The sequence below is a fragment of the Gadus macrocephalus genome, chromosome 6 (genome assembly GCF_031168955.1).
Source record: "Gadus macrocephalus chromosome 6, ASM3116895v1".
Classification (NCBI taxonomy): Eukaryota; Metazoa; Chordata; class Actinopteri; order Gadiformes; family Gadidae; genus Gadus; species Gadus macrocephalus.
The window spans coordinates 15,492,554-15,520,155 of NC_082387.1; the positions used below are offsets into that span (position 1 = coordinate 15,492,554).

Sequence of the window (27,602 nt, forward strand, 5' to 3'; positions counted from 1 at the left end):
ATAAAATAAAAACCCGGTAAGCAGATGCTTTCGTCTACAAATGCTCAGCATGCCAAAAACAGTTATTTTCAGCTCTCCAACATGATGGCAAGGGACTGTCCCAGGTCTTTATCTTAAGATATTTCACGGAGAAATCGCATTGGCAAACCAAAGTGAAGAAACCATTTTATTAAATAGTAATTAGACGTGCAAAATTGTAATTAAGATGAGTTAAGTGCAAGCATTATAATTAATATAATATCTGCAAACACAGCCTAAACATGTATTTCATCTCAAGTAAATTCCCACATACTAAAAATAAATAAAGCAATGAAAGATTCACAAAATAAATTAAAGAAAACCTATTTCCCTGTAAACTCCAACAATCATATCGTAATGAAAAAGGTCATATTTTGTCGTATATTATACCTTTTCTTTAATAAAAAGAAAGACCAAGTACCTGTCAAAAATTGCACAATTTTCTGTTGGAGCTTGTCTGAGTCTAAACGAAAAACAATTACATCTAATCATAATTTTGCTACTACTTTCTATGTTTGACAAACAATGCTTTCCTTTGTGCGATGTTAGCTTTTTACAAAAAACTATAAAATAATGTAGGAAATAAAGGCACAAATTAGTTTTGGTCCAAAAATTGGGCCAGAGCAAAATGCTTCAACCCATCATAACTTAAGCTTGTTTCACATTGTTTCACATGAATAAAACATGATGACATAAGAACCTCTGCTCCAATAGCTACAACTGGTCATTTTAAGTTCTATAAAACCAGCCTAATGGACAAAAAAAAGATTACAAAGAAGACTAAAAACCTTAACCCTGTTTGGCTATGGACTGAGGTGCTCACACTTTCCAAACACCGCCAGCCAAATGATATTGGTATGGTGAATGGAAACCCCCAGCAGAATTGCTTTGGGTCTAGCACCAGTTCCCTGGAAATGGTAGGGCTTTAGGAAGCGCTACCCCACACAGGTTTGTGAGAAGGTATTTTCCAATGTCAGTACGTTCTCTCCAACCAACTAAAAACCAAAATTTACTATTTACAGTTACACCTCATTACAATATATCTGCGAGGCAAGATTACAGGTGTAGAACAGTATAGAAGACCAATGCCTGAGATGATTGATAATACAGGTATGCTATTATATTTTCTGGCCCTCGCTTAACCAAATTACAGTCTAACCAACTTTGAAAGTCGCTTTGTGTGAACATTCCACCACAGAGCATTTAACAAAAGTTCCTTAAACAACGACAGCAAGTGATATAGTGGTCGAGCTATGTCCTAAATAAACCATTGTACATGTCTTTTGATAACGTATTCAGATGTTGTAAATTTCAAGGTAACATTCAAAATGTGCGTTGTAGACAGAAAAGTAGGGTATTTCAAAAACAGAAGTGTAATGATACAATACCATTTGTTGGTAAAAGACATAGCAATAAACTTTAACTAACATCATTCGTTTTGGAGATGAATTGCCCCAATGAAAACCTCAGATATTGACTTGATAGTGAAATTCAACATTCTCCCCATTCCAATCATAAAAGTTGTATTTCAACCCTGCATCCATAGAAATAGCTTTAAATACACTGTTTAGTGGAGTTGGCAGCCTTTTGAGAAGACCAAAGCGAGAACTAAAATGGCATTGAACTAATTCTAGAATCGTTTGAGCTGATCAGCTCAACTAATTGATCAGGTGCAACAAATAATATACAGTATATATTTGTTTAAATAGATGCACAAGTCACAAGGTGAATGTAAATGTGGGTGTAATCCTAAACTAATCCTTTGAAAATTGTCCATTTAAGTCCAGTCCAGGCCAGGTTATAGGGGCAGTAAGTAATTTGAGTTTGCCAGCTTGCGCTCTTGTGCGGCGGGCAACGTCTCCCTGTGACGCAGGGGCCTGTGGCTGTCCTGGTCCTGGAGGGACGGGTAGTGCTGCCTGTAGCACAGCCAGGCGAACGAAAGGCCCAGTAAAGAGCCCACCAGCACATCTTACACAGGAGAGAAAACAAACACACGTAGAGTGTCAAGTTTCAATAGTAATACATTGCTGATAACAATTAATGCCATTAATAATAATAATGTACCCTTATTGAAAGTCATTAACACTTCAAATTTGACCACGGGGAATCAAGAGGACGTCAACACTTCAGACTTCGATACTCACCCTGCCAGTGGTGCTTGAAGTCACAGGTCCTGGAGAGAGCGATCAGGCTGGCCAGCAGTAAAGGGGTGAGGAAGGCACACAGTCGCCACGCTCTGCCTTGGCCCCCTTTGTTGAAGCACCGCAGTTTCCCCCCGATGTACAAGGCCGTGAAACCTAACCCTGCAAAGGCAACTGAATAAAGACAATGTATATTAAAGACACCGTGGAAATAAGAGAGTTAAGATGAAGTGACCAACAAACAACAAGGAATACCTGATAGAGACCCCAGCCTCTCCTTTCCTAATTAAAATAATTGAATATGTCCTTGTATTTTTAAAGAAATGATGAGAATTCATATGATATGAAAAGGAGTGGCAGCTCTTACAGGATGAATGGCCGCTGGGGAAGCTCTTCCGGCCTTCGATCACGGTATCTGGGTCACCGCTGCACTGCATCTCCAGGTTCATCTGCCCATCTGGGAAGCAGCGGTAGAAGAAGTCTGGTCGCGGCCTGAATTAAGATTAAAAGGGGAAGGAATCTTTAAATCGCTTATTTTTTAAATAGGGTCCTGCAGCAAAAAATTATAACTTTAGATGTATTGATGTACCTGCCAACCACCAGCTTAATGGCATTTGTAAAAACTCCATTCAACACCAGCGTTAGAGTCACAGCTGTGGAAAGGAAATATTGTATAAATCAAAATTCTACCTTGTAATTTTCCTTTTCATAAATTGGGCGGGAACCAACAGTGGAACAATCTAAATTCTTTGTTCCATCAGTTAAACCAGCTCTAACCAGCTGACTGTGCTTTCCGAAAAAATTGCAATAATGAAATGCTTGAGATTATCAAACAGCTGTTCCTGTCCTACCAAGGAAGGCTTCCTTCAAGTCCCCTTTCTCCTTCCTCTGCAGGATGGTGAAGAGGAGGATCACGATCATCGGAGTGAAACACGCCACACTCTGATAAAGAAAAGCAATCAGATGCATTGCAAATCGATTATGCATAAAGTTGGGAATCAATCAATTGTTCAAAACATTGCTGATAATGTTAAATGACTGTTCTGAGGAAAAAGGTACCATCACCAACACGGCACACACAATACTCACAAACATGAGAGTTGTGGGTACATGGTCTCTGCCCACACGATGGTACTTATACAACCACATCTCCTCAGGCTGAATTTCACGGATAAAAGGAGGAAGCTTCTCGGTAAGGCTGAACGGAGTGAAAAGAAAATGCTGACTGTAAAATATTGTGCACATAGACATTGTCTTTCAAATGGAAAAAAGATTAGAAGCCAGGCTAAATATACTTACAGAAACACAAACAAAAGCAGAGTTCGGATGGAAACCTCAGAGAGGACACCTCGCAATAGTTTCCCCTTCATGTTTTATTCTCTGGGAAGACGTCTGGGAAGACTAGACAACGGCCAGCATGTCACCAACCACAAATCAAGTTATCCCACACTAACAGGAAAGAAAACAAATGCTGTGATGACAATTGTAAACACTGATGAGTCAGGAAATAAACGAAAAGGGGCCAGAATGTATTGATTTAGTTCATAAGTTTGCAGGCATCAATTTTACTTTACTTTAGCCATGGATGAATATTATTTGACATGCATCTGTAGCCATTATTCGAAAATTACAGCTAGCTGGTTTTCTCACAAAGGCCGACTACATAAGGCAGTTTTTACCCTGAAAGACCTTTGTAAAAATAGGAATGAATGACAATAAACATCTTAAGTTTTGAAATTCGTGTCAGTCATTCTACAAATAGGATGGTGGGTTATTTCCGGAAAGACACAGTACGGATCTATACAAGTGAGCTAGCAATACAACATTAGCCAACTAGTAACATCTGTCAGACTAGGCATCTGGCCTGGTTTTATTTCCGCATCCCACAATGAGAATCATGCAGCATTACAATTTATCATCATCATCACCAACCTTGACCACCGCCGCTTATCACTTTATTCAGCTTATCATATTGATGGCATCGATTAGGCACTATATTGTAATCTCGTGCAATGAATTCCAAATAAGGATGCCACCGCGGCATAAATAACAGCAATGGTACATAGCATGACACTTCTGGTTTAAGATTTTCAAAGTAAAAGCACATGTAATTAGTAACATCCGGCGTAGTGTTTACGCTGGTGAGTTGGAGGGTTAAAAGGCAAGTAAAATGTACCGGTTGCCACCTCCATCAGTCAACAAAAGGCATATCTGATAGTTATTTTATTTGTTATTTAGACATTTTAATAAGTATATTATCGTGTTAATCAATTTTCTGTGTGACCTTCTTGGTTGATATTCTAGATAAGGAATAATAAAAAAAAAAACTGTACAAAAATGGGTTTCACTTAGACAGAGTATAGCTTTATTAAAGTCAAACTTCAGGCATGTCTGAACTCCTCAAATCCAACTTTAGAATGGAAAAACGGAATCAATATTCTCAAATAAAAAGACAGTCATGTACAAAAGGTTGTCCCAACAGTCACACACATTTAGAAGCAGAATTGTACAGGCAATAGCACAGCACAGTAACATGATCCTATGCAAGTTCAATGCAAAGTATGCTATTTACAAATCTTCACTAATATGCAATATGCAGTAACACAGATGGAACGGTAAGAAAGTTTGTTATTTGTGTAAATCAACATTTGAATGATGAAAGGAATCCCTGCTTGCATCCCTTCTCAACATTTCTTCCTTTTCCAACTTGGTTTTCCGTCCCCCTGTGAGGGCTTAAGGACAAGGTAATGCAACTGAGTGGAGGCCACTGAAGCCTTTACGACTGCAATTCCTGTACAAATAAACTTCACTCAAAACACAGAGAGTGACATGACCCCAGTAAGAATGACTTTAAGCAATTCGAATGTAAAAAAAAAAAGGTGTGTTCTTATTAATTATTATTTCATCCGACTTATTTTCCTTTAAAGGACATGTCAATCCACATTTTTATGGCAACCAGCAAAATTGCACAAAAAGAAAAGTAAGACGTCACAATAAACTGAAACATACAATTAAGACATAAGGGCTATGTTCTCTTCAATTGAGTTGGCAGAAAATGGCAATATTCAAGACATAATAAAAATAAAACGTACCCTTCCATGAGAACATGCTTTTCTCTTGAAGAATGTGGCCACAACACGGTAATCGACTCACTTAACTCAAATGTACTTTTGATAGCAAAAATATCAAATAATGCTTTAACACTGCAATGCACCATTTAGGCATACGAAATGTAAATGCTGTAACAGTTGTGAGGGGCAAAACAAAAATGTCAACACACAAATATATTCAAGTGGTTTGGAGGTGCAACAGTAAGAACCGTTGTTCAGAATTTTTCTACAAAGTTGAAAAACCAAAAGTCCAACGAATATAAAAATAAAGAATAGGAATTGTGTAATAGAATACAATGTCAATGGAATACAGTTTGATATGGAGTGAAAGTGTCTTTAACATAAGGGCAAATCAAAACATTATTTTACGTTATATCATTCCAAAACTTCATACTTGTTATTCTCCACCCAAAAACTGTTACAGGTCTTTCAAGGTTTGATTCTGTGGAATGTATACATGTTTATTTACATGTAAAAAGATAATACAAAATATTTTTGTCAAATAAAGAGGAACGGTAATTTTTGTTTGGGAATTTTGCACTGCTGGGATATTTAAAGTTGCTAAGGTGTTGCACCTATTTGAGCATGTCCTGTATATACTACAGCAGAAGATGGATTGTCCTACTTCCACAATCCACTTATTTATATCTGACAAAAGGAATATACCACCATTCTCAGAACGCCAACTTGAGCTAGCAGGAATGATTCTTTACAAAAAACAAAAAAAGAAGTTGGTTTAGTCGTTCAATGTTATACACACAGTACTTTCATGTATGCATTCAACTAGTGAAGAAAAAAAAGTAAAATATATTTATATATATGTATTGTAAAATATATAACAAGAGACTGACCCCACTCAACCCTCTAGCGCTGAATGGTTGATACCGATTGGTTTGAGAGCAAAATCTAAAAACTTAACACAAATAATCACATACCATAAAGAAATCACAAGCAGTATTGGGCCTAGACACAGGGCAGGGCAGATTTTGAAAAGGCTTGTTATGGCTGAACCCACTCCAAAATAGGGGCACTGTCAGGTAACTCATGTTACAGTTTCATAAGTGGCTGCTATGACCGAAAGGGGAACATCACATGTAAAAACATATATAGCAAGTGATGATTTTTTTTTTTTTACCTATTTCCCCCCCCCCCCCCCCCCATTTAATACAGTCTTATTTTTACTAGAACTTTGTGGCAAGGGAATAACACTTCAGTTTGAAACCAAAAGCTGACAGACAAAAGCAATGATGTGCTAAAAATGACAAACATGGATTTGACAAATGAACCATTAAAAACACTGTACATATGTTTGTGATTTATTTTGTACAATATAATGAACTGCTGTATAACATCATGTCTCCTACTCGATAGAAAAACAACAAATTTAGCTGGGAGAATGCACTCATGGACTATGAGAATAACACATCCCACCAAGGGAGACAGTGATATATGGGATTCATCTGCGCCGAACGTCTCACTCGAGTCCGCCCGCGCTGTCTTATAAAAACAGGCTGCGTAGCTAGGCTGGCAGTATCCAATTAATGTCAACATCAGGGTTGGGACCCATTTCTGATCACCGGGACCTGACGAGCACGCGCTTGATAACGACCAAGAGAATGGAGTCACAACACAGTTTCAATTTCAACGTCACTACAGAAGTGGAGGTATTGTTTTTTCTTTTTGTGTTTTTTTTTTTTTTTTTAACATGTACACGTCATATGTTTGTTTATATACACTTCTGTAGATGCATGACCTACCTAAAAATTGTGTAGCGATAAGCCGAGTGAAAGTGCTTCAGGAAGGTTTGGCAAAAAAAACGAAGAAAGGAAAAACTAACAAAAAGCATCAGTGGCCACAGTACACGACAATACTAAAAATGAACTGCGTCCGGGCAGTAGTTATCACAGCCCAAAGTCAAACCTTAAGGCTGATGTACAATACTTAAAACAGCACCAGTGATCACAACCCGTACCCCCTCTGTCCATCGTCTGAATAGGAAAAGAAGGTGAAATCGGACACGACTCGGTCCTTACTCTGTCTGCTGGCGGTTTGACTCTCTGCTGCTCGGAGCCAGCAATTTATGTTCACAATGGTGAGTGATACTGGCGATATGAAAATAAATCACAAGTACTTTTTGCAATTTGATTCCATGACACGATATACCATTATAATTCACCGTATTTAGGACTAAATTCCACAAGGAGGTCTGCGTAATGCTTAACACCGAAACAAACAAACAAACATAATACACCACTTGCCAAGATTGGAGTGAGAGAATCTGTCTGTAAACATTAACAAACATATATACTGTATATATAATTAGTCAATTTACTCATAAGTATATTAAAACCATGTCTTAAGGAAGGTTGGAATGTAGTGTGGTCCTGATAAATTGCACGAGTGTCATTTGGCCCTCCTTTTATTTTTTATTTTTAAAGAAGAGATGAATACAGAATGAGCTGAAGCCATGACCCGTGGGAGTGTTGACTGGGGGTCTCCGCGTGGTCTCCGGGGTCCACCAGTGTGCAGTGACCACCACTCACAGCGAGTAAACAGGGGACGAAGAAGGACAACAAATCCACACCTCTTTGCCCTCATCGCTCTCTTCTTCAAAGGGACGGCTGCCGACAACGTAATAACACCTAAAATGCCCACCGCTGAGAAAAACAAAAAAGGTAAAACGACTAACATAAAAAGGTAGAAGTAGTTGTTGGTTTGGGCCGTGTGCCGGACATGGAGGGACTGTCGAGGGTCAAACGGCAACCCGCTCCCCTTAAATGAGGATGATGAAGAAGATGACGACGATGCATCAACTCCTACCAACAGAGGTGCGGTGTAGTACCCCCCTCCGACCTTTCTCACCTCTGCTCGGTGGCTGTGGTACTGGTCACAGAGAACTGCACCCCCTGTAGCCTCATCAGCAGATGGAGGCTGCAGGGGGCCCCATGAGGCCCCTACCACCAGGCGTGCAGGGGACAACCGGGGATATTGAGGTATGGGTGGGACTGCAATGTCACTCTGCAGCCAGCAGGCTCGACTCCTCCTCCTCTTCATCCTCCTCCTCCTCCTCTTCTTCTTCTTCCTCCTCCTCTACCTCCTCCACCTCTTCTTCCTCCTCCTCCTCCTCCTCTAACTCCTCCTCCACCTCGCCTGGAGGTTCCTCCTTTACCCGGACGGGGCTCAGGCTGGGGCTGGAGGGCTGGGCGGAGGCGGGCTCGGAGCCCAGGGGGCTGGAGGGGTTGTGATTGGAGCAGCAGGGCCGCCCGTCCAGGGAGGAGGGGGTGAGGGCCCCCGCCTCGTGGTCGCCGCAGAAGGAGCGGGGGCAGAAGTCACAGAGGGAGGAGGCGGGGCTTCCGCACACGCTGCAGTCGTGCCACGGGCACTCCCAGCGACCTGCCCCGAGAGAGAGAGAGAGAGAGAGAGAGAGAGAGAGAGAGAGAGAGAGAGAGAGAGAGAGAGAGAGAGAGAGAGAGAGAGAGAGAGAGAGAGAGAGAGAGAGAGAGAGAGAGAGAGAGAGAGAGAGAGAGAGAGAGAGAGGAGAGAGAGAGAGAGAGAGAGAGAGAGAGAGAGAGAGAGAGAGAGAGAGAGAGAGGAGAGAGAATGTAAGACAGCTATTGATTAACGAAAAGGCAGAGAAATCATAAAATATATATTCTCTGAATCAGCACACACACACACACCAAAAATCGCCCTGCTGATCTTCACTGAGACTTTTGGTGTACTGTATTCAGGAAGACCCATCACGGGCCACTTCACCTTACCAAACACAAACTGTGTACAGATGCTTTTTCCGTTACCATAAGGAGGCTTGTTGAGGTTCAGACATAGGAGGTGGTACGCTTTGGGGCAGTCCTTCCGGTCGCACATGACCAGCTCGCCTCCGTCGCCGCAGCAGAAGCAGAAGTACTCGTGGGTGTGCTTGCCCTCTGGCCGCAGCCGTCGCCTCTTGGGCTTCAGCTTGGCGTTGCGGGCCTTCTCCTCCTTCTCCATGACCACAGCGCTCTGGGGAGACATGAGGCCGGTCGACAGGGTTAAACATCAGGCTGACGGCCGGTTACTGCCGCTGGGAATGAACCGTGTGGTGTGGCGCTCGCTCCCCCCCCCCCCCACCGTGGGCTGGACCCCGAGGAACCCGGAGCAGTTGTCGGCACCGCAGTGGCAGGAGGTTCTTCGGTTGCCCACACAGTACATGTTGTAGTTGAACGTCAGCTCCGTGCCTGAGGGAGGAAGGTTGAGAAATCATCCATTTAAATCAGGACTTGGGTTTGAATAGTCAGTCAATCAGTGTGTGTACTGATTGCGTTTGTGAAATACAATTAGGTGACTTCACCAGACTGAGATAAGCCACATTCTGATAGTTTTTTCTGTGTTTTAACGGTGATCAAAGCTCCACTATCTCACCTGCTTCAATGTCGCAGAGGGTGAAGATTCCTATGCACACGTCCCCGTTGACGGTCCACTTCTGGGTCTCACAGTTGGGGCTGCAGCTGTGGTTCACAAAGCGGGAGGAGTTCCCTCTGGGCCCTGCATCGATGACGCGATCCTGGGTGGAAGGAATCGAGGACTCTTAGCAGGGCTACGGGGGGACATATTCTCATAGAACCGGGTCGTCTGCGGCAGGAGGTTACCTTCGTGAGAGTGAGCATGTAGAAGTCGGTGACGTGGTTTTCATGGGCGTGTTTGATTCGTTGCTGGCACTCCTCCGCGTCTATCACCTCGCCAACGTATTCTGTCACAAAGTCACCCTGGGGAAGATAAAAAAAGTTTTTGTGTTCAATGTAAATTTCGTCTGGATTTCGGAACGTTTAACATACTTTGACAAGAAATGGGCTAAGACTTCAAATAGAGTTGAATTTGGTATTGTAATGGGAATGAATAATCTAAAAAGAAACCCATCTACATAACCCCAGATTACGACTGAATGGAATATATTAACGACATGCAAAGCATAGCACACATTCTCCCGGTTATCCCATCGCAAAAAAAAACAATAAAATGAACAGCTCGAAATGAACCCTTCATTAAACAGCCGTGACACATTTAAGCATGCACATATTGCCACCATTTTGTTCCCCCATCCCTGTTGGACAAGATAAAGTCTGGGAGTCTGAGGCCGGGAGAACAAGAAGAAGTCTAGGAGACTCAAGCTGGGGGGGGACAGGATTAGTGTGAGGACTGGGTGGAGGCTCACCTTCCTGAGAGCCTGGGTGGTCCGCAGCCCCCAGCCACGGCCGTCCGTCTTGAACAGCTCCGTCTCGGCACACAGGTGCTTTGAGAAGCACTGGTTCTCACAGTTCTCCCCGGCCGGACACACCTGTTATTGCAATCAGAGGAGAGACAACCAAAAAAAAGCATTAGTAAAGCTGCGATGTAGCGAGGCTCCTTCAACGGCTAGCGTGATGCTAAGCCAGCGGTAGCAACATGTTTTGAGCCATATCTCTCGTTTGGCACCTGCTAGATTGAAGCGTAAATGTATGATAGATAGATCAACCATACTAGTCTACCCAGTGGAACTCAACCACCTGGAAGGCCGATCTTCCCATCATTCATCGGGGAGCAAGTCACACCGAAGATGTAATTGAAGGGGAGAACACCAGACGCATAATGGGCCTCATTCACTTCCGGGCTACCTTGGTCCGAAACGTGAGGTAGGTGGAGGAACTGAAAGCCACATTCCGCGTTCAGTTCCCCCCGTTCAGATAGTGTTTAGAACCAAGATGGACCCAGGAAGTGTCCCGTGGCAGCCAGAAGCAGACAGACCTGGGGATGGCACTCGTACTGCAGCATGCGGTTGAGGCATTGGGAGTCCAGGTTGCATGGATGCTCGTCTGCAGGCTTGCAGTTGCATCGTGGGATTTCCGAGAGGTCGGCCAGGTGCACTTGCACTTTCCCCATGGGCTTGTTGGACTGCAACGGGGGGAGACGACAACAAAAACATTAGGCGTCATCATAGTGGCGGGGTGGTTGCTCTGCCGTTCTGCCACCAGCGTAAAAGCGGATGGATTTAAGCGCTCCCTGGGCTAACGGTAAGCATCATAGCAACTTTATAATTTCTCCCAATATATAGAGATCTATAAAAGTGTTCTAAGCTCTAGTACTATGATAAACCTACAGGATGTGGCCGTTTACAGGGATAGGGAGGGTGTCTTAGGCTGCATGCTTGGGAAGCCTTTTGACACAGTATCAGTGATCAAGGGCTTGACGACTAAAACTGCCATGACAATACACAGAGGTGGCGTTACCTTGATTAATTTGTAGGGCGGAGGTTTGCGCGAGTTGCGTTCCTGCTCCAGGGCCTCCCTGCTCTCCCTCTGGGCCCTGAGCTCCTGGAAACGCCGGGCCGCCTCTTCCAGTGCTGAAACGAGGCAAACCGTCTCAAACACAGACCCAGGCCCGCGCATTCACCCAAACAGTGTCCAGAGTGCAGGTCCACGCCGCGGCCGGTCGTGCTCCGAATACCTTTCTTGAAGGTTTTGTTGACGTTGATCTGGCCCGTAGCAAAGTTCTTGTCGTTCTCCACGTAAGGGAAGACGCGCCCTTGGTTGATCCAGTAGTAGTCGTGGGAACCGAAGAAGAAGACGGGGAAGTCGCCGATGTCGTGGCGGAGGCTCTGGATGTTGGACGGCACCAGGCGAGGGTTGCAGATTTCCGCTGGCCACCACCTGCAGCCGAGAGGCAGAGAAACATCACAATGGAGAAGTCATGTTGCCTGAGGAAACTCAGATGAATGGGCGGGGGGGGGAGAAGAATGGTACAGGAGAATCACGTAGAATCAGAGACTCCTGTGGCACAGTAGACTTTTCTCCGATTTTTCTGGTCACGGCACATCTTGGAACATGATTCTAGAATTGGCTGTTGAAAGTGAATTCCTGCATGCCTAAGGCATCTGGTCCACTGATCAACTAGGGGGTCTAACGGGGATACACCAAGGAGAAGGGCACACAAATCAAATCATTGACCACCTGTTCTTTCTTTATAAAAATTTAATTTTGTGCAATCTGAAGGCTATTACATCTGCAATTTCGCAAATTTGAATAAAGTGTGAGACATCCGTCTCTGTTTTTCCAACTCCAGCTCACCTGACCCAAACAATCTATTTTTAGCTTACCTGTAGTTCCCCAGCTTGACCCAGACGATCTGTTTGTAACGCGGCTTCTTCCCCGCTCGACAGTCGCTGCAAGACCACGCCCCCTCGGGCATCTCCACCTCCAGACACTCGGGGTGAAAGGAGGCGGGGCAAGAGTCGCAGCACAGCAGCTTGCCTCCTGCATGTGTAGGTGCATTGTGGGAAATGAGTGTCCAAAGAGAGAGGTAGCATGGGATTAGCCCCTGAACCTTTAAAACATGGTCATACTCTGAATCTCATTTGTAGACATGCCTACGTTGTGTTTTAATTAAAATGATAAAAAGATCAATAAAAAATTATCACAAATTAAGGATGTTTTGTAAACACGCCATTATAATCTACTGTTAAAGAATTTAGCAATTTAAAAAAAATTGATAATTGAATAAAAAGTGCAAAAAGGACAATGTGCCATCTACATGAACAAAGAAAACCTGATGTTTTTGTTTTTGTGAGGCAGACTATATTGAAAAACAACCAAATGTGATTCAGAGTCATGTACCAATACCGTTCAACCGTCAGTACATGCAATAGAACAGGATTGAAGCAGGTTAACCACGAATCATTAGAGTTATGTTCAAAATAAGCATTTTGGAAAAAGCTGCCATGCAGCACAGTAAAGCAGCTTTTCCCATAAACCAGCGACATAGACCTTGCGTTGACCGGCTTGCATGGAATCACATTTCAAACAATCTCCATTACTCCAAAAAGTCATTCTCCATTTTTATTAAGAACTGAATTTGCAACAATGGATGTTTCAATTTCACTAATTGACATTTTGAGGGAGTGATTTCACAGATTTTGGTTGTGAACAGGTAGTGTATTCCATCCAAGAGAGGTCGTGGCTTAAAGACATGGACGGCTTAAAGACATGGACGGAACCAAGATATTCCCTAGGCCTATTTGCAGTCAGCATTACAGACAGGATTGAGGCAAGACCCTTTCAATGTAAGCATGGCAGAAGCAGCATAGTAGCATCCCTCCTGCAGCGACTGGCCCCACGAACCAAAGAGAGGACCAGTTATGCCTGCAATCAGTCTCAACAATGCCACAAAGCAGGCCGCTGGCCAAGACATTGCTCTTATAGTCTAAAAATAAGTAAGCAGTCCTGCTCTAGTACTTCCAATGTACCCGCTTAATATGTTTACATAAGTTGTTGCACCAATAATGCACCATATCAAATCTAAATATATCTACAATGAATGATTATTAGATAATACCGGCCACGTATAATCATAAAAAATACCTTTACAAAAAAACTTCAAATTTCAATAGTATACATTTCTAAAAGTAATCTATTCCTAAGAATAAAGAACGTGGTGGATAAAGGGTTGCCACAAAAGGTTGAAATATAAACCATCCTTCCAAATGCACCACCACCACAAGCCAGCATGTATTCCCATGTCCCCCTCTTCATTAAGTCATAATCACCCCACAGCAGATCCAACTCAAGCACAAGGTTATACAACACATGGGTTAGAGGTCAAGGGGAAAATTAGCCTAATGTTATTTTGCAACGCTTTTGTGTTAGGAGCGAGCCGCAGCGTACCCAGATAGTTCATGGACGAGGCACCTCAAGGCATTGATATGAAAGATGCAACAAAAGGGTAAATTAAAACCAAACGAAAACGTGTGAGCAGGCAGGCACGAGCACAAACACAAACCAGTGGAAAAGAAGGAGAAAAGGAAAAAAGTGTTCCGTTACCTTTCCCAACATTCTTTTTGGTAGCTGACGAAGGAGAGGGAATCATAGGTAATTTCAACTCAGCACGATTTGACTCAGTCAGAAGGTAGTGGGACTTATAGGCATATGAACTTAATATGTTGTCAGTAAGGTCCTGCACTAACAGCCCTACACAAGACACACAGGAAGAGATGGGAGTGAGCTGAAGTAAATTTAACTATGGTAACCAAGATTGCACAGGATAGATGGAGGGGAGAGAGAGAGAGGAAGAGAGAGAGAGAGAGAGAGAGAGAGAGAGAGAGAGAGAGAGAGAGAGAGAGAGAGAGAGAGAGAGAGAGAGAGAGAGGAGAGAGAGAGAGAGAGAGAGAGAGAGAGGAGAGAGAGAGAGAGAGAGAGAGAGAGAGAGAGAGAGAGAGAGAGAGAGAGAGAGAGAGAGAGAGAGAGAGAGAGAGAGAGAGAGAGAGAGAGAGAGAGAGAGAGAAAGAGAGAGAGAAACACAAACACTCACACTCATTGTTAGATTAGAAACAAGTCAATTCTCCCTAATAGGTTCATCTAAACATACATGCATACATACGTACACAGTGGCCTATACGTGCACTCGTCCGAACAGACGTTGCACAACTAAAACTAAATAAACAGAAATCTATTCTTTTCCTGTTTTACATTGCTCAGATCGTTGTCAGGGCAACAACAGACCCAGTTAAGATCAGCGATTCACGGGCTATTCAAATTGGGCCCTCCGATCATCCTTATCGTGAGTAGCACGATGGAACACAAACGTTACATTACACAACAACAATGCTTGTAACGGGTAACATATGGCGTTATACATACAATGTGATCATATATACATGTATATATATATAGAGAGATATATACACAATGAAATATAAGGAAGCTCTCAATGGATTTACTTATCCATCGTTTATGAAGTGGCGCAAAGGGATTGCAACTAGTTGCTGTATTGATAGACGACCGCGATGCTTGAATAACTTTTTGGGCTCCTTCATCCTTCGCAGAAACCCAATTAACAGTAGAGTAAAACCCCCTCCCGAGGACATTACAATTCTGACCAGCGGGATAACTGGTATGAAGAGTAGTGTCGTCCCACCAACACCCCTTTAATCCCTGCTCCATTTCAGTAGACCAGATTATCCAATCGAAAGTATTTGTGTGCGAGGTAGAGAGAGGGGGGGGGGGGGGGGGGGGGGGGAGGGAGGGAGCTGGCGTTCGCCTTTCCCCCGTGGCGTGGTGGCGTGCGTGGATTACCTCGGGCGCACAGGAAACACCAGCCCACGTTGACGGGGGAGGAGGGCAGGCCGTTCCTCTTGGTGGCGGCGTGCCCACTGCAGATCATGAGGTGGTGGGTGAGGCCCACGCTGCCGGCCGCCACACAGCCGTCGCCCGCGTGGTACGCCACCGGACAGCGGAGGCAGCGCATCATACGCCCTGGAGGGAGGGGTTCATCATCATCATCATCGTCATCATCGTCATTGTCACCAACAATGGAGTACCATCAAGCTCTGCTCTCCAATGATACACCCTCCTACCCAATCAGAATGAATGCATCTATCCCAATATAGAGCATCCTTCTCGCCTGCTGATTGCATTGCAGGGCAGACTGCTTTCAAACTCTTCCGTTTCTGAAGAAAGAACGGGTGACATAAAGTCGCCATAACCGTTCAACTCAATGCGTTTTTCGCTTCACATGCACGTTACGCAAGCTCTGCATATTGTGGCTCTAATTGTACCGTACATCCGCTGTTTAGGCCTCATTTATAGATTCTTGTTGACATCCCCCCCTGTGGTTGCTAAGCATTGCCTCAGTACCTTTGCCGGCTTTCTCCAGGTCTCTCTCCAGGCAACAGGTGAAGCAGGTGTGCTGCGGGCAGCAGAACCCTCCCCCCGCGACGCCGGTGGCCCCGGGGAGTTTCCACACACACTCCTTGTGGTAGAAGCAGCCGCATCCCGGCATGGAGCAGCGGGTCACTTCCTGTCCCGACATCTTACAGCTAAAGCACGAGTGATTACCTAGAGGGGAGAGATAACGAGAAGAAGGAGGAGAGATAAAAGAGAAGCACGGAGGTGTTTCGGATTGCGCGGGGCACCGCACCATGGTTTTAGCCTGGTTCTACCAGACTCTCGTACTTCACTTCATTTCATTTCATTTGTACAGAGTCTGGACCTAATCAATTGACAAACGTTAACTCACTTGAAGGCGGGTGTCTGTTGAAGTTTAAAATGATTGGATCTGCCCAGTGCCACTCTGGATCTGCCATAACCAATCGCTAACGTTTGGTTGTGACGTATGTCATGCGCCGGGAATCACGCGCAGGTTGTACACAAACCAAACACCTTGCACGTCTGCACGAAAATGTCCGTCAACGACAGCTGCAGGTTTTGTTCGTCGAATTTAATTTATCAGGGAAAAATTGCACATTGTAAATCAACTACCGACCTACAACAACAACTCAAACTGGCGCACGACTTTATCGTCATTGTTCTCAGACACGCCCTCTGTTCGCTGATTGGGCGCCGCCGTGGCGGCGCCAGAAAACCAAATTACATACAGCAGGTCCAGACCTAGTACTGAAGGGAAATTCAAATTGAGCGGAAGTACTTAGGCGGGCGGAGCCAGGCTACCATGGTTTGAGAGGAAGAAGAAAACAGGGGGTCGGGTTCTCTCACCGTTCTTGCACTCCGAACAGGTGAACTTGTTGTCGACTAGGGCGGTCAGGCCAAGACACTCGAGGTGAAAATGTCTGCTGCAGTCTCCCTCGCAGACCACCAAACCCTCGCCAAACACCTCACAAATCTACACACACACACACACACACACACACACACACACACACCAAGGTAATGGACACATTTGCTCTGCATACACTTGTAATTTATGCACTCAGGAACAACAGGCACACAAACTATCAGCAATCAGCTCACCTGGCACACAGTGTCCTTCTTCCCCGAAGTGCTGGTCTGCTGGGACATGTTAGAATCCACGGACTGCGTGTCAGATGCATCTGCGTCTGCCGCTGCGGGACTGTCCAGGCCCTTCCCGAACAAGCCCTGGGGGACGCCGTGAGAGATCAGTGTGTGAGGAAGCGTTTACAGTTTCAGCTTTACAGTTAGAACCCGTTAGAGAGGATTTTCAATCGCATGGTGACACCCACCTGGGGATCGTTGAGGCCTCTGGAGTCCGAGTCCGAGGTGTCTCTGTACTGAGACGAAGCCATCTCCACGTCTGTGGAGGCCCGGCTCCGCTTCTTCAAAGGCTTGCAGGCGTCTGAGATCTCACTGGCTCCTGGTATACGAAACGTTGGAGGATTATGCAAAACGGTGACAACAGCAGCACAGCTGTCTATACGAAATGCATGTGTTACCTACCTTTTTGGGAACCCGTTCTCAAAGTAGTCTCGGGGGCAAGCTCAGCCTGTGATTAGTGGAAAAGGCAGACATTTTGATTTAAATGTTGCAGCAGTGGTAGTGAGTTGAGCATGGGTTGCTTGTGGTCTTGAACAATTATTTGATTTCATAGAGTATGTAAATCCTTGTATATACATTTGTTATTAACAAAAGGAATTCTGAAAAGGTATTCATAGAAAGGAATTTGTTTTTTTACATTATTTATCTATATTTGTTATTTTCTCTGAAGTTTTCCCCATTGCGTTTGGCCATCAATGTGGCTTTCAATCAGTTTTCCCCAGACATAATTATGTCTAAGGAACTTTCTTATAACAGATGACAACTTTTGCATGCTAATGCCTGCTCATATTCAGGCTTAAGATACCTGATAAATCCAGTCACTATTGCAATAAAAATTTGGTCTACGTAGATGCACACACACCCATAATGTTGATTCATAGTCATTTTCAGGGTTGCATTTGAAGTTCTATAGCAATGAAATAACCCATTGCCCCAACCCTTGCTTTTGATTTTCAAATAATTTGAGTGAAAACAAATAAATCATCATACAGGCATAAGCAATACACAATATCCAACTAAAAGTGGTAGCGCCAAGGCAAATGCTAGCTCAGACTGGCTTTGAAGATTCACTATGATCCATATTCATAGTTCCTCCGGTATGTATTGGTACAACATTGACGTATTGGTACCTGTTCCTTTTTGGTTTTCTTCTTCGGGACCGGATCGCCGCCCCGCTCAGACTCCGACCGGCTCCGGATGGAGCGTCTTTGCTGCTTCCTCTCTTGAGAACCTAAAAAGAGAACTACGTGAAACAGAAGGCTCCTCATCAATATCTGAACACTTCCCTGTGTGTCTCCCTTGAGAACACGCTCGGTTTCTGTGGTTGAACATTTTAAACCTAACAATATTATCAAATGTTTTTTTGTCCTTACTTTATACCTATTTTCTACATAATCATGAAATGACTTGGCGTTATGGGGAGAAAATCGAAATATTGGCTTAGTCCGATGATGATGTGATATAATTATTAAGACGCATGTATACACCTTAGTCTGACTAAAATCGAATTGAATCGGTTTACTCATAGTCGGATTAAGACCCCTAGATTATTCGATTGATACTCGCATTAAGTGTGCATGTATACGGTCAATTCGATTGGAATCGGATTTAGCCCCTATAAGAACTGTATCATCAGCATGCATTCAGTACATGCCAGCTTCTGTTACGAGAGAAGCGTATGTGTGTGCGCGAGAATGTCAGTGTGTGTGTGTGTGAGTGACTTCAGCAAGTGAGTGGATGAGCGAGGAGAGCGAGCGGTTGCGTGGGTCAGTTTAGTGAATGGAGTCTGGTTGTGTCCGTGCAAACGTGTACTGTTAAGTTAGTTGAACTACGAATTAAGTACCCAGCCTGTCAATAATCGCTGCCCGCTTAATTCCGACCTATAAGCAGACCAAGTGCCGGTCAAAGTGAAGGGTGTCACCCCCGAGAGCACATCGGCCCTGGAGGGCACGTCTCTCCTCGACTACAGTCTGGGAGCCGACAGCAGGAAAGGTGTAACACCTCGATTTCATTTTTTTTCTTTTCTGACATTATGAATCTTAAAGACTGTCTCGGGTTCTCCGACTCTCTGGTACTTCAGAAACAAGTAGGCCTAAAGACTCGTGGTGGGGGTTATCTCGGCCATGGTGGAGAAGGAATTGGGGGAAAGGAACTTTTGCTTTGACTCTCTGAAGTCCAGATTGAAACGCGACATGGAGGAGAAAGGGATTGTTGCCGAATGCGGGCTCCCAGAGGAGCTGCTCCGCCGCCGCCTACTACTACTGAAAACCTCTTTCTCAAAGGCCGCCTGAGTTTGTTGTTGGTAGTGAGGTAAAGAGGTCAACCAGTGGCTCTATTACCACTAGTTGAAATGGGTACAGCGCCACCTATCGTACCGGGGTATGAAATGCTTCGGCCAATGAATCGATTTTCTCACCACCATGTATACTCGGAGTGTTTGAAACTGACAAGACAAACCCCTGATGCATTGTGATTTACAAGGATGAGATGATCAACTCTGATTAAGGGCAGGAGAACATTAGCAAAAGGTCTAGTGGATAAGATACAATGACCGTGGTAAGAGTTTTCAGCCTCTCTGAGAGAGACCAGTCATACAGGTCAGAATATAATCTTTTTGAGGCATATGCGCTATACTTTTAGCTTTGAAAGTTGTCTGAAATTTTTATTTCCTTGTCACTGTTGTGCTGATTGTAAACAGGTGGTTAAAAAAAAAAAAGGGGGATTAAAATCTCCAGAAAAAAATAGTTAAGCTTTACAAACAAAATTGACACTGACAGCATAGTATTTGATTTATCCACTTACATTATTTTGTGTAATTTTACAAACTTATTTTTTTTAGGAGAAAAGTGCAGGAGTGGTAAAAACTTAAATGTTAGAGGAATAATGTCTCAGGAAAGAAGGTATAGAAAGCAAAGAAATGGATGAGATAAAATTGAGTACCACTAACATGACTCAGTTTCCAAACATTGTTCAGTTTTATATATTTTGCAGAACTTTCCTTCCATGCTGTGCTTCCATGTTGTTTTGCTACATTTTCATTTTCTTTAGCTGGCTGATTTGGTGCCTTAACTGTTTGGTTAGCTCGAGGTATAACTGGTTAAATACATTTGAATTAGATGCATACTCTTAAGACTGTATGTGCCAGGTAGCGGTCATGATTATGATGGATTCAATTTGAGTTTAGACATGTCTTAATATAGTGGAATTCAATCTCAATATTTTCAGTATGAATTAACAGTTGACAGGTGCTGATCAATCCCAATGAGAATCCTGTCAACGTTGCTGACATTGTTGGTTGATGTCATCCTATAGTGCAATGTTATGTTGGGGGAACTCTATTTGAAAAGATATAACCCTTTTTGACATTTTTGGATTGGTTATACATATTTGATATGTGCTCATATTAACATACAACAGGTAAAATAAACTTGCCTCCATTAGATCTTTGTAAACATGTACATACAGTTAACATACATACTATTAAATGCATGATGATAGCTTCATTATAGACGATACGAATGGTGCATGGGTGTGGATTGGATTTGAGTTGAGTTGCATTAAATACTGTATTTGCATGCGGTTTGAAACACCATTGATAAAACAGATCACTTTTGAGTGGGCTTACTATCCATCGAATTTGATCTTGGTTCACCTCTCCCTATCTTTCATTGTGCTCTTTCTTCTATCGGCTCTTCTACCTTTCCGTTTGCCAATAACCAGACCGGGGGAAAGGCTGATGACCAGAATGGCCCTAAGAGGGAGTGTTGGATGGCTGACAACAGAAACTCCTGGAGACCCCCTAGCTTGCGAGGCAGTTTGATTTGCATGATATGATCACACGACAATCGATCTAGCCAGGCATTAATGAGCATCCTATGAGGAAGTAAGTACTCCGAGAGATAGGAGATGGATGGTGATAGATGGCCCCCCGGTCAAGTCAGTTTTTTTTTAGTGCATGCCATTTTCTGAAAAGTTTCAAAGGACGGCGTCGAAAATGGTTCTGGTAGCAAACCCATGACGATCCAGAGACTGTAGAGATTAGACCTATCAGAGAGACCAAGAGACCAGGAGGCCAAACGGAACCATGCAGCCAAAATCCACAGCAGACAGACCAAACAGAAACTGAAGAATCATAGCCCATGGATGACCCGGCCTATGCATGACCCCTAACGGATGTACCGTAGCACATAACATCCCTTAGGGGTCATCATTAAGGGTCATGTGCCACCAATCACTACGGACGATTTCACAAAACGTCCCTTGTCATCAGAACCATGTGACATTTTCCTCTACAACCTGGTTCTCTACGTTAACGGTCAGAGAATATATATCGCTTTCAAAACCCAAAACACACCATATATCCTATGGTGTACTACCACAGGAAGTCTGGAGCAGGACTCTACTACCAGGATGCTCAGACATGCATACACTCTCTCTCTCTTATACACACACACACACACACACACACACACACACACACACACACACACACACACACACACACACACACACACACACACACACACACACACACACACACACACACACACACACACACACACACACACACGACTAATTTTAAATGTATTTTTTTATTTAGAATTTGTACTATTTACAATGTGTAAGTATTCATTTTTTCAAGTCCTCTAGCAATACCAACTCTGTTACACCTCTCAAGGTTAGTTCATTTTTCGCATTAGTTTTCCCCCCATGGCTAAAAGGGTTAATAACGGTTTAACATGTTTTATAACATGTCTGTTTCTAAAATATTTACACACAATGAAAACATTAGAGTTATCATACATTTCATTTTTTAAATATATATAGATATAATTTAGACCTACTCTACTTAGGGTTAATTTATGACCATTACTGTTCACACAATAAATTTTCCAATTATGACTTCTTTCAATCTGTAAAAGTGTTGATCTTAAGATCTAAAAGGGAGGAAATGTCATGTAAAAATGTATTCTATATATATTATCACGTATAATGTGGTGGTTCATAAAGAAACTGGTTCATAACAAACATTTAATTTTTATGATAACCCCTCTTTGGTTAGTTTTTCTTTCTATTCTTAGTTTGTGCCTACAATGTGACCATGAACATTCGTTCTCTCATGAAGATGCTTGTTTAATGCTCCCAGTGTGTCTTTCCTTGATCATGCTCCACTAAAATCAAATACTATGCTGGCAAGAAGTGTCCTAAAATAAATAATTTTTCCATCAGTTTCAAATTTCACAAAACAAGTTTTCTTCAAATTCACGAAAGCTGCAAAACGCAGATTCGTTTTTCCTTGAACCAAAGGATTGACATTACCCCTGGTTTCTACCCCATAATACATCTAACATGACTTCAAAAGAAATTCTGCAAGGACTGCCTGTATGACTTTCATTAACGTCAAACACAAAATGCTTTTAGGTTTTGATACCTGGTGGACTGCTGTGGTGGGAGCCAGGAGATGAGGTGGGGTGCATACCTCCCTCCTCACTCCTCTGACTGGCAGGGGAGCCCCTCCTCTCCTCCCTGTCCTCCTCTGCTTCTTCAGCCTCTTCCTCCTCCTCTTCCTCCGGGCTTGGTTCAGGTTTAGCACCACAGTCCTGCTATGGAGACATCCAGAACATCAGAAAATCTTGCCAAGCCTTTGGGAAATGATTCCGTTCCTATCGTGTCGTGTCTGACGGTATTATGTCTGTTCTTATTCTGATCAGATGACTTCAAATCAAATGAGCTCAAATGCATATTGATGTGAACTGAGGGGGAGGGGAAGGGACGTTGAAGGATAGGGCCATTCTTTGAGTGACACAAAATAAAAAATAAAAAAACGACCACTCAGAAGCATCAAAAAACTCACTTTGTCGATCAAACATATGATTATGTTGGTAGATGATTCATTCATGCCTTCTCATTTTGCTTTGTCAACAAATGCAGCTGTGTGATTAATTATGGATCGCAGTGTATGTGTGTGTGTGTGTGTGTGTGTGGGGGGGGTTGGGAAGAAAAAAACGTCAAAAGAAGGAAAAACTTGCCCCGTTCACACGCACCTCCGGTGAACAATATCCCAGGTCGGGCTGCCGGACCTCCCCCTCCACTCGCTCCTCCTTCTCCTCCTCCTCCTCCTCCTCCTCTTCTCGCTCCCGCTTGGGCGAGGGTACCACCTTCCTCTGCAGGAGAGGCCAGTCACACTTGGTGATCTCCACGTTGAGCTTCTTCATGGTGATGGAGAGCGGCAGCAGCTTCCTGGCCGCCGCAGTCTTCCAGGCGCGGACAGGGGGAGGGGACTCCGGCCCGATCCCCGCCTCCGAGGCCGTCTCTGGGGTCTGGGAGCCGGCTGGGCTGGGGTCTGCCCTTTTGCCGCCCCTCTCTCCGTCCGAGGCCTGGGGGTTGGTGCCGTCGCTGGCGTTCTGGATGCTACACTGGCGGCGAGGCAGCTGCCGGCGTGGCTGCTGGGGCTGATGGGATTGCTGGGGCTGCTGGGACAGCGGCGGCGGCGGCGGCGGCGGCGGCTCTCTGGTGGGCGACGTGACTCCCGCCTCTTCCTTCTTGACGGCCGAGGCGGACCGCTGAGTCCGCTTCTCCGGTCTGGCTGGGGGGGGCTTCTTGGCGGGCGGGGGCTGGTTGGGGTCCGGGTCGACGTAGATGAAGGTGTAGTTGTCGATGCGCTCCTGCTTGGTCATGACGAAGGCGTCTTCGGCGTGGCCGACGCCCACCTCCCACTGGGCGCGCTCCCTCTGAGGGATGGGCTTCAGCAGCTGCGTGGAAACAGGGGTCATATCTTACTGGGAGGGGCTATCATACGCCACCATCGGTCAGGCCTTTACAGGTTTTCATTCACACCGTTTGGAATGACACTTCTATTACCAGGATTAATAACTGTATTAATAAGTAACTGTTGTACCTTGTGTTTCTCTGCCAGGTTGTTGGTTTTCCGGAGTGTCTCGGCTTGTAGTTCTTCAAACTGGTGTTCCCCCTGGTAGATGACTATCCTCTTCTCGTGGATCCATGCTCGCTCGGCCACGCTGCCAAAGAACTGCACATGATACTCCCTGTGACCTGCATCAGAACCAACACAGAGAAAGGTCAACAGGATGCAAACATACCGCTTTACATTCTATGTACCATCCATTTCCCTGGAACCTATCTGATATAAAGTATATATATAGAAGGCCAAAAGGTCCCAATGATGTCTAGTGCAAGGAAGTTATAAGGAATTGTCAGTGTAAAAATGTGTGGGGCATTACCTCTGGTGTTGATGCGTGTGTGTACTTTCATCTGGGGATCCGAGGAGACCATGCAGGGCCACCAGGGGTAGGTGCCCACCTTGGACCAGACCAGATCCCCAATGACAAACTCCTTACAGAACCCAGTTTCTTGAATCACAGAGGGATGATGGACCTTTGGAACCTAATAGGAGGAATTAAACCAAAAAAAAAAAAAAGAACATTCATTAATTTGTTAACGTGTATTGAAATATAAATGAGCTTCTTGAGTCACACTTGCCTTCAGTGTCTTTGCCTCAGCTTTGATAACAGTCTTCTGAGGCCTCTCTGTCTGAGCCAGGGGTGGTTCTGTTGGCTGGAGCTGGACCTGGGTCTCTGTCTCCGTCACTGTCTGGTCTGTGGAACTTTCCTGGGGCTGGTCCAAGTCCAACCCCTCTTCCTTGACTTGTACCTGCAGCCTGGCACTCTTTTTCCTCTTCTCCTTCTTCCTCTCATTCCTGCGCTGCATTTGCGTCACCTGGTCTTTCTGCGTCTCCTCCTGAAGAAGGCAGCGGAAGAAACGGGTCAGGAAAGATGACAAATGTCGCTGTTTAACGCTACCTCATACAAAAGAGCATGCAGACTGAAAACCACTCGCACACGCTACCTGCAACTCCTGCAGCAGATCCCCGCACAGAGCCGACTCAAACAGCTCTTTGCCGTTCTGATACGTCTTAATGATCTTCAACTTGATCTCCGGGGAGTTGGTCTTCATCAGCACCCCGCTGTGAGCCGTCGATGGGGCGTGGTGGGGTAGGCATGACGGGGCGCCGTCCACCAAGGAAGGGGGTGGAGTGGAGGGAGGCAGGAGTAAAGGAGGCGGGGGCGGGAGCGTGTGAGTCATAATGTGAGGGGTATGGGACAAATGATGCTGTGACTGGTGTGGTGGGGGGCTCTGGGTGTGTGGATGGGCGTGAGCTTGGAGATGCGGGAGGCTGGAGTGGTAAGGGAGCGTGTGAGGGTGATGGGAGTGGTGCAGGAGGTGCGGATGATGCGTGGGCAACGGTGGGGACACGGGAGACAACGGTCTCTCCTGGAGGCCGGGGCCTCGCAGCACCGTGCCCTCCCCTGACAGGAGGCCGTGCTCCCCGTAGCCCCTTATTGGTCCGTAGCCGTTGGCTGAGCCATTGGGGAACTGGGAGTACATGGAGAACTTGGTCTGGGGGTCAAACATGCCCAGGCCAGGGGGGTAACCGTTGGACACCTGGGGCATGTCCTCTGAGGCCGAGGGGGGGTAGGAGAACTCTGCTTCCAGGGCAGCGTCATAGGAAGGACCTCCATCCTCACCCGGGTCACTACCGGTGTCATAGGGGCCCTCCTGTCGGATGTTGGCTGAGTCAATTAGTTGAGGGGGTTGCTGAATTGTATTTCCCATGATCCCTTGCATGAAAGAAAAGGAGAAATCCATTGTTGTGCTCCTGCATCCTTAACTGTCTTTTTCTCTGACTGGACCTGCAAGATATAAAATGGCACAATTAAGAGGTGAAGAGACATTGCATGAATAGGTGGGTAAGATTTAAAGATGCTGCCATCAGCTTCTCCTAAAAGAATATGTCCCGGGGTAATTTCCTATCACACTATCAACATGATGGAATCAGATAGCGAAACATTAAAGTGACTTAGTGAGGGATAACTCATTGTGGTGAAAGAAAGAAAATAAGTTTTGCTTCATTTCCCTCATTAAAAAAAATCAGCATTCACATCACTCTTCTTTAACAGTAGGGTATTTTAGTAATAGTCTTGACAAAAAATAAACGATATGTTGAGCAGAAAGACAGTGTACGATACATTACAATCATACATTCATCTACAGATTATCCAATGTTTTTTTTCTAAAAGACGAAACTAATGTGATTTATATCCTTCTTGTGATTGGTCTATCAAAACAGTTAATTAAACGTGATGTGATCCGAGTGCACTTTATGAACAGATTGCCATGTCGCCTTCCTTCCATCGAATAACGGGAATGTAAACATATCCTAAAAGGTGTCGGCTGAAGTGCACTATCTACCTGCATGTGCAATAATTCTACTACTAAGCAATAATATATGTTTGGATCATTGTAGCGACTGTGCAAAAACAACCCAGTCAGAATGTTGCACAGAAACGATTTTATACTGCGATGTTACTGGCTAGCCGACTGCTATCATGCATGATCGAGATTGTTTTTCCCACAAAAAAAACACTAACATTCCCCATGTCCTTGTGAGTTTAAAATGGTAATGAGGTGCTGGTGTATTCGGTTACGTGTCGAAATGGTTGGCGATTTATCTTCGATAGTAATACGAGACCAAACAAGATGAAAGGAAGCTAACGTTGGCTATGCTATATTGTTGCCAATATGGCTGCCTATACCCCTTTAAATCAAATTCTGTGCTGTGATAACACCTCCATCCCTGGTTCGACTAAACATGCTAAGGTTACTAAATACGACTCGATGGATAAATACATCCATTTGGGTCACGCGTGTATCATTGAACAAAAAGCAACACAGGGCACACACAAACGCACAGAGTCAGGATGCAGTAAAATAAAAAGGTGTCAATACCTTCAGCGTGTCCCATTCTAAACACATACACCAGGTGTCTCTTCCTCGTACAATCTGTATGAACCGTAAAAAAAATACAAAAAAACGGAGAATATTGACAGCGCGCAGGCCTCTCCGTTTGGCTTTATCGCTTTTCTGGAGGGGGGTTACGGTATGATCGCTACCAAATCCTGCCGCTCGACTCTTCCTGAATCTGTTGGCTTGGCATTTCGCAGAGATCCTCGGTGGGGAAAATATGTACAACTCTCGCCCCCTATGTAGCCCTTCAAATATTCCAGCTCCCTCTTCCTCGGTGTAACAAAAGCACCCTGGCTTGGGCCTTGTCGGTCTCGAATCAGCACAGGCTCGACTGGAGGGGCCACCGACCACACGTCGGGATGTGTGGTTTTGGTCGAAATGTAATTCTTAATAAACGAAATTAAATGCCACTAGTGTTAAAATATGCATGCATAGCAACAAAAAAAAACGAACTAACTATGTAGAACCTATCGTGAAATATCTTTTCTTTTTTTAATGAAGATGAAACTGCATTACGGATTAACATTAACCACCGAACTAGTTAACCACAATCCTAGTCAGTATTGTGAAAAATAAATAATGCTAATTCATAATATGATGGGCATTGCTTATTTTGTACACATTAAATAGAATATATTATACAAAGCGACCAAGATGCGGTAAGATGTGCTGGTCTTCTGATTGGCTGTTGGCAACAACGTCACTTTCCTCGC

The 27,602-nt window shown here is 44.4% G+C and overlaps 2 protein-coding genes across 12 annotated transcripts; both read right to left on the reverse strand.

Annotated features, from left to right (window-relative positions):
• Positions 1–153: 153 nt before the first annotated feature.
• On the reverse strand, positions 154–4,285 carry plpp5 (phospholipid phosphatase 5). 3 transcript variants are annotated; one of them, XM_060054440.1, is made up of 8 exons: positions 4,092–4,285; positions 3,459–3,608; positions 3,249–3,357; positions 3,011–3,101; positions 2,749–2,812; positions 2,527–2,651; positions 2,163–2,333; positions 154–1,986 (listed from the first exon to the last, which is right to left on the reverse strand). In XM_060054440.1, the coding sequence occupies exons 2-8, from the start codon at positions 3,527–3,529 to the stop codon at positions 1,817–1,819; spliced, it is 801 nt and encodes a 266-aa protein (XP_059910423.1). In that variant the 5' UTR covers positions 3,530–3,608; positions 4,092–4,285; the 3' UTR covers positions 154–1,816. The 3 variants fall into 3 exon arrangements, with proteins under 3 accessions (XP_059910423.1, XP_059910425.1, XP_059910424.1); XM_060054442.1 differs by having other exon boundaries at positions 3,459–3,560; positions 4,092–4,252; XM_060054441.1 differs by having other exon boundaries at positions 3,459–3,630; positions 4,092–4,251.
• A 216-nt stretch (positions 4,286–4,501) lies between these two features.
• Positions 4,502–27,431, reverse strand: nsd3 (nuclear receptor binding SET domain protein 3). Of its 9 annotated transcripts, none has more exons than XM_060054430.1 (25): positions 26,872–27,431; positions 24,931–25,775; positions 24,565–24,822; positions 24,306–24,468; positions 23,963–24,117; positions 23,094–23,816; positions 22,496–22,667; positions 18,195–18,295; positions 17,467–17,512; positions 17,253–17,383; positions 17,023–17,148; positions 16,768–16,894; positions 15,910–16,110; positions 15,349–15,528; positions 14,098–14,244; positions 12,378–12,534; positions 11,729–11,931; positions 11,512–11,624; positions 11,030–11,176; positions 10,461–10,583; positions 9,898–10,014; positions 9,671–9,812; positions 9,380–9,486; positions 9,067–9,271; positions 4,502–8,662 (listed from the first exon to the last, which is right to left on the reverse strand). In XM_060054430.1, the coding sequence occupies exons 2-25, from the start codon at positions 25,729–25,731 to the stop codon at positions 8,283–8,285; spliced, it is 5,025 nt and encodes a 1,674-aa protein (XP_059910413.1). In that variant the 5' UTR covers positions 25,732–25,775; positions 26,872–27,431; the 3' UTR covers positions 4,502–8,282. The 9 variants fall into 9 exon arrangements, with proteins under 9 accessions (XP_059910413.1, XP_059910411.1, XP_059910418.1 ...); XM_060054428.1 differs by having other exon boundaries at positions 18,195–18,307; XM_060054435.1 differs by having other exon boundaries at positions 22,496–22,664; positions 23,109–23,816; positions 26,872–27,430.
• Between the last annotated feature and the right edge of the window lie 171 nt (positions 27,432–27,602).